We start from the raw sequence: 18,007 nt of genomic DNA on the forward strand, positions 1-18,007 counted from the left end.
GTCAGGCCTGCCACAGAGAATACGCAAACCATCCGGGGTTCTGTGACGGAGTCCTGGGCCGAGACCTCCTTTGGACACAGCCATCAAGCAAGGCTGTGCTCCTCGGGGGCATGGTGGAGGCCTGAGGAGCAGGCTCCGAGAGGGAGGCCCAGCAGAGAAGGGGCTGGTCGGCCCCCCTCACGCGTCCAACAGCAGCGCCAGCAGCAGCAGCGAGACCCCGGCCCTGGCCAGCACCCAGCACTGTCCTCCTGGGCTCGGCTGCGCCTGTGAGGCCTTGGGGGCGGCTCTGGCCCCTGGCAGCCCGGAGATCCTACAGGCAGCTCTTCCATCCTGTCAGCCTCGGCTCGCAGAAAGGACCAGGGAAGGTTTCTGAGGCCGCAGACTGGCCGCAGACTGAGGAAGCAGCCCGGGTCCCCCAAGGCCTATGGGAGCCAGGCAGGCCCGCTCTGCTCGGTTGGCCAAGACTGGCGGGAGCGGCGCCTCCCGCCGATCCCAACAGCCAAGGGCCCAGCTAAGTGTGCAAACAAGCGGGGGGGCCGTGGGGGGCGAGGCGGAGCCCCTCAGGGGCGCTCCCCCGCACACACGCCGCCCGCACGCTCGCTGCACACCCCGGGGCCGGGAGGCGCTGGCCGCAAGACGAGGAAGGGAGCCCGGCCAAGGGCCAGCAGCCGCCACACGACCCTCGCTGTCCTCAACGGACCCTCGCAGCGCCCCATCTCCTCCTCCTGTCTGCCCGGTGAGGCTCCTCTCCACTGCCTGCAGAACCCGCCCACGGCCGGCCGCCACAGCATGCCTGTCCTCTGCCACTCCCAAGGACACTTGCTTTGCTGATGGGAGAGCTGGCTGGTTTAGGCTGATAGCAGGCAGCTACGACCACGTAACCCCTTCCAAAGACACTGTGGGACCAGCATGGCAGTCACGGGGTCTAGGCAGTCTGGAGCTTCACCCCCTTCCACTGTGGGTTTGCTGGTTTGGAGTTTGGGGGTGATCTGATTATGGGGAAAAAACATAGATCTTAAAAGTATGACTACTAACATCTGTAAATGTTTTTCAATAAAACAAAACATATCAGAACTGAGGGTTAAATTACACGCATATTAAAAGATCTTATCTTGATTTGAGTGTGACTTTGACACGGATTAGTTTCTAAAATAGAAAACTGTAAGCCTAAAAGTACTGGGAAAAATTTCAAGACAAATATGCCAGCAGTCTAGGGTAAGTGTGAAGTGGACTGGGGCATTTAATGTAGGGAAAAGAAGAAAAACGAGGAGGAAATGAGAAACCTCTACTATAGACCCCATGACGGGAGTTAGATTCCCTAGTGCTCAGACGCTCGGTCGTGTCCGGCTCTCTGTGGCCCCATGGACTGTGCTCCACCTGGCTCCTCTGTCCATGGGATTTTCCAAGCACTAATACTGGAGTGGGTTGCCATTTCCTCCTCCAGAAATTCCCTAGTGGGCTTGGACAAAAACACTGCATCCAGGATGCAGTGTTCATAAGACGCAGTTACAAGTAATGCAAAGGTCAAGATTAAAAGGCCGTTCTGGGCCCCTGAAGAAGGTCACCAGGAGGAAAAGGGCACAGCAACACAGGACCCAAGGCAAAGGAGGTGCGGGGGCCAGGGCGAACGTGTTATGATGGAGAGGACCCAGCATCTCAAAGGCAAGGGAGGCGCGGGGGCCAGGGCGGGATGGAGAGGACCCGACATCTTAAAGGACACAGGACAGGCACACACCTGTAACATACACGGACTCAGAAAGTACTAAACAAAGCAAAAGCCGCTAGAAACAGACATTTCCACACTTGATGTAAGATTTTAACATAACCACAATGATGTGGGATTTTTAACACAACTCTCTCAAATTCGACAGCCTGGCTAGCGGGGGAAATACCAAACGGGAAACTGGATGCCGCCACAGGTTCAGCTCAACGGCCAACTTTTACAGCCAAAGCCCTGAAGGGTGACCACCCTCTTCCAGAGTCTGCAGAACAGTCACAGAAACTGACCGTGAATTAAAGAAGGCCCCCAGAGAGAACGGAAATGTCACAGGACATGCCCTTTGATCTGAAGTGCAAGAAAACTAAACATTAGCAAGAAAAAGACACAGCTCCCTCACCTCTACACAAATTATCAGCAAACTAAAGAACAACTTACTAACTGTTCTTAGAACGGGGCAGACTAGGGAATGGGAAAGACTAGAGATCTTCTCAAGAAAATCAGAGACACCAAGGGAACATTTCATGCAAAGATGGGAACAATAAAGGACAGAAACGTTATGGACCAAGAGAAGCAGAAGATAGTAAGAAGAGGTGGCAAGAATACACAGAAGAACTGTACATAAAAGATCTTCATGACCAAGATAATCACGATGGTGCGCTCACTCACCTAGAGCCAGACATCCTGGAATGTGAAGTCAAGTGGGCCTTTGGAAGCATCACTACGAACGAAGCTAGTGGAGGTGATGGAATTCCAGCTGAGCTATTTCAGATCCTGAAAGATGGTGCTGTCAACGTGCTGCCCTCAACATGCCATCGAGTTTGGAAAACTGAGCGCTGGCTGCAGGACTGGAAAGGTCAGTTTTCACCCCAATCCCAAAGACGGGCAGTGAGTGCCAGGGCAGGCTCAGACTGCCACACACGGTAGCAAAGCCACGCTCAGGACTCTCCAAGCCGGGCTCCAGCAGCACGCAAGCAGAGAGCCCTCAGATTCAAGCTGGACGCAGAAAAGGCACAGGAACCAGAGACCGAATTTCCAACATTCGCTGGACCATAGAAAAAGCAAGAGAATTCTAGAAAAACATCTACTTCTACTTCACTAACTACACTAAAGTCTTCATGTGGATCACAAAAAACTGGAAAGTTCTTAAAAGAGATGGTCATTCCAGACCATCTGACCTACCTCCTGCAAAACCTGTACGCAGGTCAAGATGCAATGGTTAGAACAGGACATGGAACAACGGACCAGTTCAAAATTGGGAAAGGAGTATGGCAAGGCTGTATATTGGCACCCTGCTTATTTAACTTACGTGCAGAGTACATCATGAGAAATGCCAGGATGGATGAAGCACAAGCTGGAATCAAGACTGCAGAGAGAAATTACAATAACCTCAACTTCCCTTTCACTTTTGACTCTCATGCATTGGAGAAGGAAATGGCAACCCACTCCGGTGTTCTTGCCTGGAGAATCCCAGGGACTAAAGAGCCTGGTGGGCTGCCATCTCTGGGGTCGCACAGAGTCGGACACGACTGAAGCGACTCAGCAGCAGCAGCAGCAGCAGATATGCAGATGACACCACCCTTACACAGAAAGTGAAGAGGAACTAAAGAGCCTCTTGATGAAGGTGAAAGAGGAGAGTGGAAAAGCTGGCTCACAACTTAAACGATAAACATACATATACATCTAATCATTACACCGCACACCTTAAATTCACACACTGTCATGTGCCAATCACGTCCCAGTAAAGAAGAGATCGGAAAGACACAGTACTGAGCTCCATGCAGTTAGCAAAGTGCCTGCCATATCCAAAACAGGCGAAGAAGAAGCGCTAAGCAGACACTCCTCCAAAGACAGCGTGAAGACGGCCATATCCAAAACAGGCGAAGAAGAAGCGCTAAGCAGACGCCCCTCCAAAGAGAGCGTGAAGACGGCCGATGGGCACATGTGAAAACACTCGACATCGTTAATCATTAGAGAGACGCAGGTCAGAACTGCAGGGAGAGGACACCGCACACCAGTCAGAAGAGCCCCCGTCAACAGGTCGACAAATAGGCTCTGGAGAAGATGTGGAGAAAAGGGAACCCTAATACGTGGCTGCTGGAAATGTAAACGGGTACAGCCACTATGGAGGACTGTAGGGAGGCTCCCTAAAACACTAAAAAGAGAATTTGACCCATATGATCCTACAATCCCACTTCTGGGCATATATCCAGAAAAGATACGTGCACCTCAATGTTCACAGCAGGACTATCCACAATAGCCAAGACATGGAAGCAGCCTAGATGTCCACCGACAGATGGACAGATGAAGATGTGGTACCTATGTACAACGGGATCCTCCTCCTCCATAAGAAAGAATGAGCTAATACATTTGCTGCAACATGGATGGATCTGGAGATGGTCATACCAAGTGAGGTAACGGCCTTGCTTATATGTGGAATATTTGTCTTAAAAAAACATATAAATGAACTTATTTACAAAAGAGAAGGAGACTCACAGAGGTAGAAAACTTAAGGTTACCAAAGGAGAAGGGGTGGCAGGGAAGGGATAAATCAGAAAATCGAAACGAACACATACGTACTAGCATATATATGACACGAAAGCCAGTGGGAGCCTGCTGTACAAAGCGCAGGGACCCACACTCAGCATTTGTACTTGTGTGTGTGTGTGCATGTCTGTGTGCTTGTGCACGCTCAGTCGCCTCTGACTCTGCAACCCCATGGGTCGTAAAATCGGCTTCTCTGACAGTGGGATTTCCCAGGCAATAATACTGGAATGGGGTGACACTTCCTACCCCACGGGATTTGTACCTATAAGGGAAAGAACCTGAAAAAGTATACAGATGTATACACATACATAAAACTGACTCATGGAGCTGTATACCTGAGTCACACAATACTGCAAATTAATGATACTTTGTTCATTAACAGTATTAAAATTAAAAGAAAGCTAATTAAAAAACCCCCAGAGACTTCCTTGGCGGTCCAGTTGTTAAGACCACGTACTTCCAATGCAGGGGGATGCAGGGGTCCATCCCTGCTTGGGAAGCTAAGCTCCCTTCTGCCAACCGGTGTGGAGAAACAGCAGCAGCAGGAGGTTATGTGAGCGCTACAGGGAGGGCTAGAAAGGGGACATGGAAACAGTCCTTCCAAATTGAAGATATGGGTGAAAAGCAGTAATAAGGTAATGAAACAGTAAATGTTGCCTTCACCAGGAAAGAATTTCAGAAGATAAACCAGAACACAGTATGGTGCTGGTACAAAGCCAGGAACACGCGTGCAGCGCCACACAGCCTCTGGTAAGGATGCCGAGACTGCACAATGCGGGCAGGGCCATGTCATCAACAAACGGTGCTGGGAAAATCGGATACCCATAGACAACAAAAAAGGGGGACCTCCACCTCACACATCACATACAAATATCAGCTCCAAGCGGACTAAAGACCTAACCGTAGGACATGAAACCGTCCGCCTCCTGGAAGAAACAGAGGACGAGCATGACGGTGGAATGCAGTGACTTCTTGACTACGGCAGTAAAAGAGAAAACAGACAATGACAGGACTGGGACAAACCTAAGACCCTCCGTGAAGCGACGGAGGCCGTTAAGAGAGTGAACATGCAACGTACAAAACGAGAGAAAGTATCTGCAAATCACGGACTTCTCTGGTGGCTCAGAGGTGAGAGTCCGCCTGCAATGCAGGAGGCGCGGCCTCGATCCTTGGGTCGGGAAGATCCCCTTGAGGAGGGTATCTTTCCTGGAGAATCCCATGGCAGAGGAGCCTGGGGCGCTGCAGTCCGTGGGGTCGCAACGAGTCGGACACGACTGAGCGAGTAAAGAGCAACAAGAAGCCCGCATATCTCCAGAACAGGCAGAGAACGGGCAAGTCTCAGCAACGACAAAACCAGCCGATTCAGAAACGGACAGAGCAGCCGGAGAGACTTTTCTGACAGAGGACCCATCGCAGCTGACGGGCTGCGCCGCATCACCGACCACCAGAGGCTGGAGGCCCCCGGGAGGCAGCGCCTCACAGCACGGTCAGGACGGCGGCCCGTGGGGTCGTCGCGGGGCCCTTCGCGACCCTCCCCGCCCGCGCCCCCGCCCCCGCCCAGGACCGCCCAGCGGACTGCGGACGGCACCGGCGCCGAGGCTGTGCGCACAGGCCTGGTAAGGGCACGGCCCCTACTCCTGGGTCTTGCGCAGGCACGGCGGCCGCGCGGGGCGGGGCGGGGCCGCGACGGGGCGGGGCCCGGGGCACGGCGGCCGCGCGGGGCGGGGCGGGGAGAGGGGCGGGGCCCCGGGCACGGCGGCCGCGCGGGGCGGGGCGGGGCGGGGAGAGGGGCGGGGCCCCGGGCACGGCGGCCGCGCGGGGCGGGGCGGGAGAGGGGCGGGGCCCCGGGCACGGCGGCCGCGCGGGGCGGGGCGGGGCCCCGGGCACGTCGGCCGCGCGGGGCGGGGCGGGGCCGCGCGGGGCGGGGCCGTGGCGCGACGTGACGCGCGGGGGCCGCGGCGGTGCGGGCTCCAGACTCCGGCCGGCGGGCGGGGCGGCCCGAGGAAGCAGGGCCCGCCGCCCCGCGCAGGCCGGCACCCCGCGCGCGCGGCCGCCGCGGCCCCATGCTGCTGCCCCTGGCCTGCCTACACGGCCGAGTGGCGCAGTGCCTCACCGCGCTCCTGGTGCTCGCAGAGCCGCCCCCGAGGCCCCGGCGCGGCGCGAGGGCGCACGGCGCGCCGCCCCCGCGCGCGGAGGCCGCCCTGCCCGCGAAGATGGCCGCGGAGCTCTACGCGCCCGCCAGCGCCGCGGCCGCGGCCGCCGCCACCGCCACGGACATCGCCAACAGCAATGCCGCCGCCGCCGCCGCCGCCGCGGGCAGGAAGGGCCGGCCCAGCGCCCCGCTGCCCGCGCCGCCGCCGCCGCCCGTGCCCGCGCCGCCGCCGCCCGACAACAACAACCCGGAGAGCCCCAACTGGCAGTCCTTCCACCCGACCCTGCGCGAGAGGTGAGCCCGGGCGCACCCGCCCCGCCCCGCCCGCGCGGCCCGAGCCCGAGTGTCCTGTGCCTCTGCCCTTTGCAGGAACGCGCTGATGTTCAACAACGAGCTCATGGCCGACGTGCACTTCGTCGTGGGGCCCCCGGGCGCGGCCCGGAGGGTGCCTGCCCACAAGGTCGGTAGCGGTTGGGCCCTGTGCGCTCCCAAAGGCGGCGGGCCGGCTCCCGAGGATGGACGGTCCTCTTCTGGGTGTGGCAGCCGCCGGGGGCAGGGAGGGCCCAGGGCTCAGGGCCGCGCTCCGCCTCTCTCGTCCACAGTATGTCTTGGCCGTGGGTAGCTCTGTCTTCTATGCCATGTTTTACGGGGACCTGGCAGAAGTCAAGTCAGAAATCCACATTCCCGACGTGGAACCTGCAGCTTTTCTGATCTTGCTGAAGTAAGTCTACGTCCTGAGGGCGGGAGGATGGGGCGGCTCCTTGCCGTCTGGTTCTTCCAGCCAGCTGCCTGGAGCTTCCTGAAAGTCCCCGAGGATGGATGGGCCCCCTCTGCCGGGCCCTCGGTGCCTGGAGTGCCCCGTGCTGCCCATGACTCGGCCCTCCTCCTGCCTAGGTACATGTACAGTGACGAGATTGACCTGGAAGCTGACACGGTGCTGGCTACCCTCTACGCCGCCAAGAAGTACATCGTCCCCGCCTTAGCAAAAGCCTGTGTCAACTTTCTGGAGACGAGTCTGGAAGCCAAAAACGCCTGTGTCCTGCTGTCACAGAGCCGACTGTTTGAGGAGCCCGAGCTGACCCAGCGCTGCTGGGAGGTCATCGACGCGCAGGCTGAGATGGCCCTGAGGTCTGAAGGCTTCTGTGAGATTGACTGGCAGACGCTGGAGATCATCGTCACACGCGAGGCCCTCAACACCAAGGAGGCTGTGGTTTTCGAGGCCGTCCTGAGCTGGGCGGAGGCCGAGTGCAAGAGGCAGGGCCTGCCTGTCACCCCTCGCAACAAGAGGCACGTGCTGGGGCCAGCCCTCTACCTGGTCCGGATTCCGACCATGACCCTGGAGGAGTTTGCCAACGGCGCCGCCCAGTCAGACATCCTGACGCTGGAGGAGACCCACAACATCTTCCTGTGGTACACAGCGGCCAACAAGCCCCTCCTCGAGTTCCCCCTGACCAAGAGGAAGGGCCTCGCGCCCCAGAGGTGCCACCGCTTCCAGTCCGCTGCCTACCGCAGCAACCAGTGGCGCTATCGCGGGCGCTGCGACAGCATCCAGTTCGCTGTGGACAGGAGAGTCTTTGTCGCCGGGCTGGGCTTGTACGGCTCTAGCTCTGGGAAAGCTGAGTACAGCGTGAAGATCGAACTCAAGCGGCTGGGGGTGGTCCTGGCGCAGAACTTGACCAAGTTTGTCTCTGACGGCTCCAGCAACACCTTCTCAGTCTGGTTTGAGCACCCCGTGCAGGTGGAGCAGGACGCCTTCTACACGGCCAGCGCCGTCCTGGACGGCAGCGAGCTCAGCTACTTTGGGCAGGAGGGCATGACGGAGGTGCAGTGCGGGAAGGTGACCTTCCAGTTCCAGTGCTCCTCCGACAGCACCAACGGAACCGGCGTCCAGGGCGGGCAGATCCCCGAGCTCATCTTCTACGCCTGAGGCGCGGGGGCCGGCCGCGCTGTGAGGGGTGAGCCCTGTCTCTGCAGCCAGCCCGGGGCCGGGAGTGCAGGGAGGCAGGGGGCGCTCTGCTCTGGCTGGGCTGCCCTTGCGGCTGGCCTGTCTCCTGTGTGCGGTCCGCCGGGGCCTGGGGTGTGACGGGGATGCTCCCCTCCCCAGCCAGAGCCTTGCTCCCTGAGCCACGGCTGCAGGGCCGGCCTCACGGGCACCTCCCGTACAGTGGGGTGTGCATCTCGGGGAGGGCGGGTTTGGGGGTGCAAGGCAGGCCCCAGGTTCCCCCCGAGTCGCCTCCCACCTGCTTTCAGGGCTCTGCCCTCTCTCCTGTCCTGTTGGGTTCTATTCTAAGTGGTTCTAAGCTTAAGACCTTACCTTCAAATCCAAAATGGGAAAAGTCACTTCAAGTAGTTTACCTATTTAAGTGGATTTTCGTAATAAAGTTTTAACAAAACGAGCGCCACACACACGTGAATGACTGTGAATCGCATGGGCCTAACGGCACGAACAGGTCAGCAGGCAGTCCCATGGACCCACCTGCCCAGGGGGTGCCCTCCGCTGGCAGCCGGGCCTCCACCCAGGAGGGTTTGCTTTCTGGGCTGCAGCCAGACTGCCCTGGAGAAAGGCATCAGGTCGTGCTACCTTCCAAACTGTCGCTCGCCGTTCAGAGTCCTGTCTGGCTCCGAGGTGGGGCGGGCGGGCGGGCGGGGGGGTGGTTCTCTGCAGGGCTCCAGCCCCCAAGAGCAGACCTGCCACCTCAGGCTCTCAGGCAGCCTGTGGGCTCAGGCAGGCCCCTCGGGCCTCTTGCCTCTGTGCTCCCGTGCCATAAACTCCAGGCCAGTTGCTTTGTCCTTGGAAAACCTCAGCTTGACCCCAGAGGGATGCGCATGTCCCTTAGCACAAGGACACAGCCCCGTCAGAGGTCACCCCGACCCAGCGCACCTCTGCCCCCACTGCCCTCGCCCCCCGGCCCCGGGGATCATCCTGTTGTGGGGGGGGGGGGGCAGGACTACAGTCCCCGTCCACCCCCGGCTCCACATGCCGCCTCCTTAGTACAAAAAAATGTGCTTCTAGATGCCCGTGGGCAGCGGAGCAGTCCCTCCAGCCGACGGTAAAAGCGATCCCTGTGGTGAAGCTCCCGTAGAGGCCCACCCTGACGGAAAGGCTGGCTCCGTCTGCAGGGGCCTTGCCGTCAACGAGACCCTTGTTACCGGGGTCCCGCTAGCACCTGCTGGGGACTAACTGCGGCATTCTGCTTTCACGGGAGGCGGCTTCCAGGCGCCAGTGGCCCCCCTGCAGGTCCTCGTCCCGCGTGCTGCCCTCCCGCCCCACGGGCCCCACGGTACCTATGGCCGGCGCGTTGATGCAGAGCTCTCTTGCCAGGAGGAGGAACGTCTTGCCCAACACGTAAACGTTCACCTGTCGTGAAGAAATACAACTCAGGACAGCCCTCGGCAGCAGGAGTGTGCTCCTCGATCAGCAGAGAGCCGCCCTGCTGGCCCCCACGGCAGCTGGGGCGCCCCCACCCCTCATCCAGGTGGTTCTTTGGGGGCTCACGGTCTCAGTGGCGGCTGACACTGCTGAAAAGGAAAACTGTCGGCAGGACAGCTGACTCAGCAGAAGTCTCCAGAGCCCAAGGTGCTGGGACACTGGGGCCCAGGCCGCCCCTCCACCCACTCCCGGGGCGTCCTTATTGCGTCCCCGTGGGCCAGTGCAGGCACGGCGGTGGGTCTGCAGACCTGAGTGCCCTGCCTGCTCACCCCTCAAGGGCCAAGCCCTGCCGAGGCCCACGCTGGGCATCTCACCATCCCAGCTTGAGGGGACAGAGGCACCCGTCTCCACCTGTCTACTCCAGCCCCCCACAGGACCCAGGCCTTGCAGAGCGCTGGCTCTGACCCTCTGCTCTGACTCCCTAGAGGGACCCCCTGCCCCGATCAAGCCTGGCCTGTGGGCCCCTTGGCCAGCCCCCAGGAGGACGCCAGGCATGGTGGTGAGGTGGCCGAGTGAGGGCCCAGCGGGCCTCCCGTCACAGGGCCCGCGGATGGCACACAGGGGCTCCTGGGATGGGGCAATGAGCCCCCTTAGGACAGGCGATGGGGGTCCCTGTGGGCACCAGTCGGGGCCAGACCCCCCCTGCTCACCCCACTGGCAGCTACTCTCTGCCCTCGTCTGACCCCACCCAAAGGGCTGTGGCTCCCAGAGGGGCCTCCTGAGGGCACCCTGCCCAGGCCGGCCTCCAGCATGTTGGTGCGTCCTTCTGCCAGGTCCCTGCCCTGCTGACCACCGCCTCCCCTTGGGCTGGGACGGGGCTGACCAGCCGGCGTCCGTCTCCACGCTCCCCGCAGCACGTCCCTGACGCTGCCCGCCCGTCACAGCCCTGCAACCCAGCCCCTCGACCCAGGCAGAGGCAGCCTGAGTACCGCAGGAAGGGCCCTAAGCAGAGTGTGGGAGACCGCGGGTGTGAAAGGGTGTGCCTGTACAACGTGCAGTCCTCAGCAGGGATGCTCACTGCCATTAACACTCTACAAATCATGACACTGACGCTTTGTCTGAGGGCCACTCACGAGTCTGCAGCTGGCTGTGGGTGGCCCCAGGTCCGTCTCACTATGGGAGGGGGGGAGGGACAAAGAGACCTCCTCCCAGGATCCTCAGGGCACAGCAGCTGCCCCCGGCTCCTGCCAGCGGCCGTCAGCTGGGAGCTCAGCCCGGGAGGTGCTCACCTGGGCACGTGTGAGAGTGAGGATGGACTGAGTCCTGAACCTTCCTGCACATCCACTAAGCGGTCAGCTCTGGGCAGTGGGAGCCCTCTGGGCAGGACCTCCCTCGACGTGTGCGCACGACACCCACAGTTAAGTGCAGACACATGTCCCGAGTATGCTGAGCCTGTCCCGGCCTCACACTCTGGAAGGGCCGGGCTCGTGACTGCCAGGTCACCTCCCACCCTTCTGGTGCTCAGGCTGGGTTCTGCCCAGGACGAAAGGCCCGAGGCCCGCCCTCCCGCTGAGGTGTGCGAACTGTCTGTGTGGGTGCAGCCTGCACGCACAGGGTCCCGCTGGCCCTGACCCAGCCCCGGGGAGGGGAGCTCTGCTCCGTCACCTCCCACCCCAGCCCTGACTGCCCAGCTCCCTGAGGTGTGAAGCAGGAAGCACCGGAACGCCTCCCTCTACCTTCCAGGCGGCGCGCAAGCACTTCTGGAGTGCTGTCCTGAGGCACCGCCCGGAAGGAAGCCTGGCCACGTGGACTTGCCCTGACCAAACACAGTACGTGGAGAACTGGATCTTCAAGGTCCCCGGGATTCTTTCCAGGGTGACCCAAGAAGGTTTCAGCAGGGCTGCTGAGAAATGGCGTCTATACAGGCAGTCTCTGAGGTCAGTGCAGCTCTGCCTGCCCGCCCTGGGACTGCTGAAGGCCCAGCCCTGGGCCAGCTTCCTTTGGGAGGGGGTCCCTGGGTGCTTTGCGTGCATCTTCACACCAGTCCTATCTGCTTCCCTGACATAGTCAGGGCAAGTCAGTTTCTTTCCAAGTCCTCAGTGGCGAGACCCACCACTGAGCGCACGCTCACCCAGCGCCATAACCAGGACACACGCAGACCGCAGTGGCCCCGCCTGGAGGCGGCCCCTCCCCATGAGCGTCCCGTCCACACCGGCATGCCTGTTGGTGGTCTTGCCATTACCATCAGTCATTTGGAAATGAGGAAACTAGAAAGCAAGTTTCTCCAGACTGCAAGTATTAGTATAAGCTGTTACACTGTTTAAATGTACCGGTATGAGTCCATTTTGTTCTTTGAAGAACGTCCCTCGCCTTGGACAAAGGTCACCTGGGCCTCTCCTGTGCTTCTACAACAAGCCCCTGGGACGCCACCACCCCCGTGTCCACTGTCCCTACCCATTCCATTTGCCAGTTTCCAAACCAAGACCCAGGCCCTCCGCGTCCCTCGCCTGTGGACCCTCCCAGCCGGGGCGGGCAGGGCCTGAGCAGGGCTGGGGGGAGGGGGCTGCATCTACCTGGAGCAGGTCGCTGAGGTCGAGGAGCATGTCTGCGTGAGAGTCAAGGAGCAACCACCAGGCCCACAGGCGCCGGCCACCGGACGGTCTCTGGGAGGCAGACCCTGGCTGTAGAGCTAAGCTCTGCACGGGATCGCAATCCAGAGTGAGGTGGCCACGTTGGGACGGGCAGTGGGTCTCCACCAGGACAGGGGCGGGGCTGGGGGCAGGCAGGGTGGGGGGAGGGGGGAGGGGGGAGGGGGGAGGGGGGAGGGGGGAGGGGGCGGGGGGCGGGGGGCGGGCGGGCCCCCGGAGCACAGCCGCACGTGCGGGCCAGCCTCCCCATCTGCACGGGCCGTGCCCAGCCTGCCCCACGAGCACGGCCACACTCGCGACTGTGCCCCGCAAGCACCACAGAGCGCCCGCTGGGCACCAGGGAGGGGGGCAGACACACACACACACACGGGACCCCCGGGGGGCTGGCAGGCACTGCCCAGTCCTGGTCCCCAGGGGATGGCTGTTGGGACGCTGGCACAGGCCCTGTCCTCACTCTCAGTACCTGAGTAAGGAGTGATCAGAACACGCCCAAAGCGAGCCAAAACCTAGCCAGCCACACACACAGAGCTATACACACAAGGCATGAGCCCCTGAGAAGAGCAGCTTGTCAAATGACGGGAACTTAGTGTCATTCATGCTGAGGCTTTGAGAAGTAACTGAGAAAGGATCCGGTGACGCTGAACCCGAGCCCGGAGCGGGCGTCCAGAGGGAAAGAGGGAAGGAAGCCCCGAAGCCAGAGCCTCATTCCAGCAGGCAGAGAGCTCTGAGCGTGACCACCAAGGTCCCTGAATAAAAGGCGCCTTGTTTCTCCGTCTCTGAAGACAGGCCCCTCGTCAGGGAGTGAGCGAGACAGATCAGACTGCAGTGCAGACCGACACCAGTGAGAACTCGGAAAACGAAACAAGTGAAACCCCAAGAAAGGAAAGGAAGAGGCCGCAGTGAGCACACGGGCAGGGGCCAGGGGCCGCAGAGGCAGCGGACACGGCCGAGAGGCCAGGCGCTGCCGGGGCCCAGCAAGTCACAGCGAGGGGAGGCCAGCAGAGGCCCGGGGCCGGGGCCCAGCAATGTCACAGCGAGGGGAGGCCAGCAGAGGGCCGGGGCCGCAGGGGAGGGGAGCGGCCACGTGCCTCCACCATGGGGGACACACGGCCACCCTCACTGGTCACGCCCAGGAGTGTGGCCACCAAGAGTGAGCCCTCAGGGTGGCTGTGGACACTGGCTAACAGAAACGACCAACGTGTGTCCGCCGAACACAGAGCTCTCTGTGCAAGCGGGTAACAGGGAAGCTCTGCGTGGGGTGGAGAATGTGGCGCTCAGCACAACTTCATAGACCTGACGCTATTCTTAAAATGAAGTCTGTTTTTGAAATGATACAGATAAAGTGAATGCCCCAAAAATGGGCAAAAAAAGGTTTGAACAGGTGCGTCACGAAGAGAAGCAAAGAGCCCCCATAGGAGCTCCAAGTGGCCCCCACACCGACCGCGGGGACAGCGGCTCCACAGGAGGGCCTTCCGGCTCTCAGGACAAGGAGCGGCGGAGCCCACGCCTGGCCACGCCCATCCCCCAAGGAAGGTGAAGTCACAGAACTTCAAGCACAAAAGCAAAGACGGGGAACAGCAGGGACCACCTGTCACACACAGTCCAGAGACGGGCACACACGTGCTTCCCGGGCACGGCACTCCAGAACAAGCGAAACGAACCCGTGGGGGTCCCGGAGCGTGGGTGCCTCGGGGTGGGCTGCTGGCACTGCCCTGCTCCCTGGAGGAAGAGCCGGTCATACAGACCCTGTGTGCTCATCAGAAGTCATCTGAGGGCACAATTAAGGGTTGTGCATTTCATTTCATGCCAATTTTGCCTTAAAAGGAAAGAAAAACCATAAACAAATACTGGGATCTAGTCAGTTAATAACTCGAATGCTGAAGGGCTTGGGGACAGCAGACATGACTGCACCTCACTTTGAAAAATGCCAAGAGGACAGGCTGAGGGACCAGCAGGCCGGGAGCAGGGGAGCGCAGACGGGGCGCGTGTGCGGGGTGCGTGTGCGAGGTGTGGTGGGGCTTCCCACTGTATCACCAGCCCTCTCAAATTTTCCCATGTATTTGAGAGTTTTCGTAATAAAACGATGGGGGGGGAGGATATGTGTATTTTAAAAAGGAAATTGGGATTCACCTTTTAACCAAGTCAAAATGAAACGGCATTTGTGGTCCTTGAGCAGCAGCGCCATCAAAGGATGGCTGCCCAGCACCCACCCAGCCCCCAGGGCCCCGCCCCTGCCCCCGCGGGGGCCCCTGCTCAGTGAGCCCGACCCAGGCAGCTGGCACCAGCGGGCAGTTCCTCACAAGCCGGCGCTCAGCTCTGCTGAGCACACCAGCTCACAGCCATGCCCTGCCAAGGACAGAGGCCACCGGACACCACACCCTGGCGTCCTGCCCCATCAGTTCTACCTGGCGGTGACGCCCGACCCTGTGGGAAGGCCAGAAGTCGTTCGGGAGAGTGCACCAAGGGCCGGCGGCGCGCAGACACCAGCTGGCAGGGGGAGCGGGCAGCAGCAGTCTGCTTTGGCAGCTTCACCTCAGCCACAATGAGACGGGAGCGCGGCCGTGCTGTGCGGAGCAGGCCTAGAAGCCGGAGGCAGCGCACGCCGCTCTCGGAAAGCACAGGGAAGCAGCCCGGAGCCGCACGCAAGGGCACCCAAGGGCAGGAGCCTAGGGATCTGGAGAGGCCGGGGCCTGCTGGCGGCTCCGGCTCCAGCTCCGGCCGCCCGTAGGGCAGGAGGCCAAGGCCCAGGCCGCATCCTGGAGCTCACACAGTCTCACCTGGACTGCCAAGGCAGCCAGCCTTGAGGGGCCCCACTGTCAAGAAGTGGGCCCAACGCCACGCACACAGCTCCCCCAGCCTTGCCAGCTCCTGCTCCGCATGGGCACAAGGGCGCACAGGCTCCATCCATGGCCAGCAGCAGTCAGCTCCCAGGGCGAGAGCAGGCAGAGACCCCCGTGATGGCCCCAGCGGGCCCCACCGGGGTCCTGCACAGTGAGGCCCCGACGGGCGGTCCTGGCTCCCTGCCTGCCAGAGTGAACAGCAGCCCTTCTGGGCAAGAAACACCCACAGCTGCCACCAGCTTCCAAACACTATATCCAGCAATTCTGTGAACTTTCCCTGGTGACTCAGGCGGTGCAGATTCCACCTGCAGTGCAGGAGGCCTGCGTTTGACCCCTGGGTTGGGAAGATCCTCAGGAGAAGGAATGGCTACCCTCTCCAGTGTTCTTGCCTGGAGGATTCCATGGACAGAGGAGCCTGGTGGGCTATAGTCCACGGGGTCACAAAGAGGCAGGCACGGCTCAGCAACTAACGCACACATGAGTGTGATAACAGACAGAAGCAGATCTCTAATACCGAAAGAAAACTCAGACAACAAAAGCAGATCCCTCAGTGATCCCACTGTTGGAGTTACTATTAAAGACTTTCATGTAACTCCAGAGATGGAAGATCGTACCAAAGAACTGGAATCTAATAAAATAATCTAATGGAAAACCATCACGGAAGTTAGGAAGTTAATAGGCTGGTCTAACATCCAGTGACACACAGCAGAGAGAGGATGAAGGGACTCAGGATCCGTCGTGGGACAAGTTCAGGGAGAAGAAAAGAAAGACATGGAGAATACAAAGCACAAGCTGAGACGCGAGGAAAGGGTCTGACGTGCATGTGACCGGGGTCCTTGCTCCTTGGAAGAAAAGCTACGACAAAGCCTAGACAGCATGTTAAAAAGCAGAGACATCGGTTTGCCAACAAGGTCTGTACAGTCAAAGCTACAGTTTTTCTAGGACTCACGTATGGATGTGAGAGTTGGGACTATAAAGAAAGCTGAGCACCGAAGAATTGCTGCTTTCAAATTGTGGAGCTGGAGAAGACTCTTGAGAGTCTCTTGGACTGCAAAGACATCAGACCAGTCAATCCTAGAGGAAATCAGTCCTGAATATTCATTGGAAGAACTGATACTGATACTGAAGCTCTAATACGTTTGCCACCTGATGTGAAGAGACAACTCACTGGGAAAGCCCCTGATGCTGGGAAAGACTGAAGGCAGGAGGAGAAGGGGGCAACAGAGGATGAGATGGCTGGATGGCATCACTGACTCAATGGACGTGAGTTTGAGCAAACTCTGGGAGATAGGGAAGGACAGGGAGGCTGGCCTGCCGTACTCCACGGGGTCACAAAGCATCAGACACAGCTGAGCGGCTGAACAGCAACCACCGGAGCCCCGGAAAGGGAGCAGGGCCAGAAGAGGGGAGACTGCGCTTAGAAAGACGCCGCCCAAGACTCTCCCCAAACAGACAGAAGGCTCAGATTCCAGGAGCTAGACAAGTACCAAAGAAACCACATCTAAGTACATCAGAGTCAAAAACTCTGGAACAAAGGCAAAAGCGGCAATGGTGCGGGCCGATGCCCATCACCACCGCCAGGGGGCCGCGAAGCCCGCCCGCTGCCCTTCCTGCGCCACAGCCAGGGGCCATGGGGGGCTTTACTGCGCACAGGCAAGGGGGCCTGAGTCCGCTTCAGGACAGACAGCCACATGCTGCTTGTGAACGACATGCCTCAGACGCAGCGAGGACTGACCGTTAAAGATACGGGAAGACAGACTGTGCGCACCCTCAGCACAGGGAAGCGGGTCTCGCTGCACCAACGCCCGACACAGGAGGGCCTAAGGGGAAACGTGGTGACAGAGACGGGCGCATGAGACGGCTGGATGGCATCACGGACTCGATGGACGTGAGTCTGAGTGAACTCGGGGAGATGGTGATGGACAGGGAGGCCTGGCGTGCTGCGATTCATGGGGTCGCAAAGAGTCGGACACGACTGAGCGACTGAACTGAACTGAATTGAGAGACGGGCGCTTCACAATGGCCGGCCTCACTCCCACCAGGAAGATACAGGACACCGAACCTGTACCCTCTAAACACGGCATCAGAATACAATGCGGACCCAACGAGATAAAAGGAAAAGTATGTCGGTCCTCACCTGCGGCAGGAGTTTCAAACTCTTCCTTTAGAACAAGGGGACAGAAAAACCGGCAAGGCTGATGTGAACGCGACTAACCGACTTGACCGGACGGACATTTAGACCGCTCCACCCGACGGCTGCAGATACCCACTCCTTTGAAGTGCCCGTGGCACGGCCACCAGAACAGACGGCGCGCTGAGCCGGAAGTCAGGCCCCAGACCCGGGAGAGGGGATGCGTCAGTGCCTGCCGCCTGGCCACACGGGGCCCACGGGGGACAGCGGCGGCACAGAGCGCGCCAGGAAGCCCGCAGCGGGCTCCAAAGCAGCGGGCGCTCCCGCAGGCGTGGCTCGATGTGGGCTTAAAGAGGCGAAAACGGGAGCCAGAAAACGCTCTGGACCGGTCACAGGACGCAGCAAGAGAGTGCGAAGCCACTCGACCTGCCGGGAAAGAGTCACAGCCCCCAGTGCTGGCGGCAGGGAAGCAGAGAGATGGAAATTAAGAACCTAGGAAGCTGGAACACGGCAACCAAACCCACAGAAAGTGGAAGGAAATAACAAGCAGAAATCAAAGAAATAAAAAATAAGTGCACACTACAGATGAAGAAAGCCAGAGA

General features: G+C 59.8%; 2 protein-coding genes across 3 annotated transcripts in view; one reads left to right on the plus strand and one right to left on the minus strand.

Annotated features, from left to right (window-relative positions):
• The window catches only part of BRF1 (BRF1 RNA polymerase III transcription initiation factor subunit), a 56,655-nt gene that overhangs the window by 14,890 nt on the left and 23,758 nt on the right, over positions 1–18,007 (minus strand). For both annotated transcript variants that reach the window (XM_052660155.1, XM_052660154.1), the window contains exons 4-5: positions 12,360–12,391; positions 9,702–9,774 (exon numbers count right to left, since the gene is read on the minus strand). In XM_052660155.1, coding sequence (XP_052516115.1) covers positions 9,702–9,774; positions 12,360–12,391 — 105 coding nt within the window. The remainder of the gene's footprint in view (positions 1–9,701; positions 9,775–12,359; positions 12,392–18,007) is intronic.
• Positions 6,328–8,814, plus strand: BTBD6 (BTB domain containing 6). The gene is made up of 4 exons (XM_052660156.1): positions 6,328–6,710; positions 6,786–6,876; positions 7,019–7,137; positions 7,311–8,814. Exons 1-4 carry the CDS (start codon positions 6,328–6,330, stop codon positions 8,341–8,343), a joined length of 1,626 nt encoding a protein of 541 aa, XP_052516116.1. The 3' UTR covers positions 8,344–8,814.

Source organism: Budorcas taxicolor, chromosome 21 (genome assembly GCF_023091745.1).
Source record: "Budorcas taxicolor isolate Tak-1 chromosome 21, Takin1.1, whole genome shotgun sequence".
In the NCBI taxonomy this organism is placed as follows: domain Eukaryota; kingdom Metazoa; phylum Chordata; class Mammalia; order Artiodactyla; family Bovidae; genus Budorcas; species Budorcas taxicolor.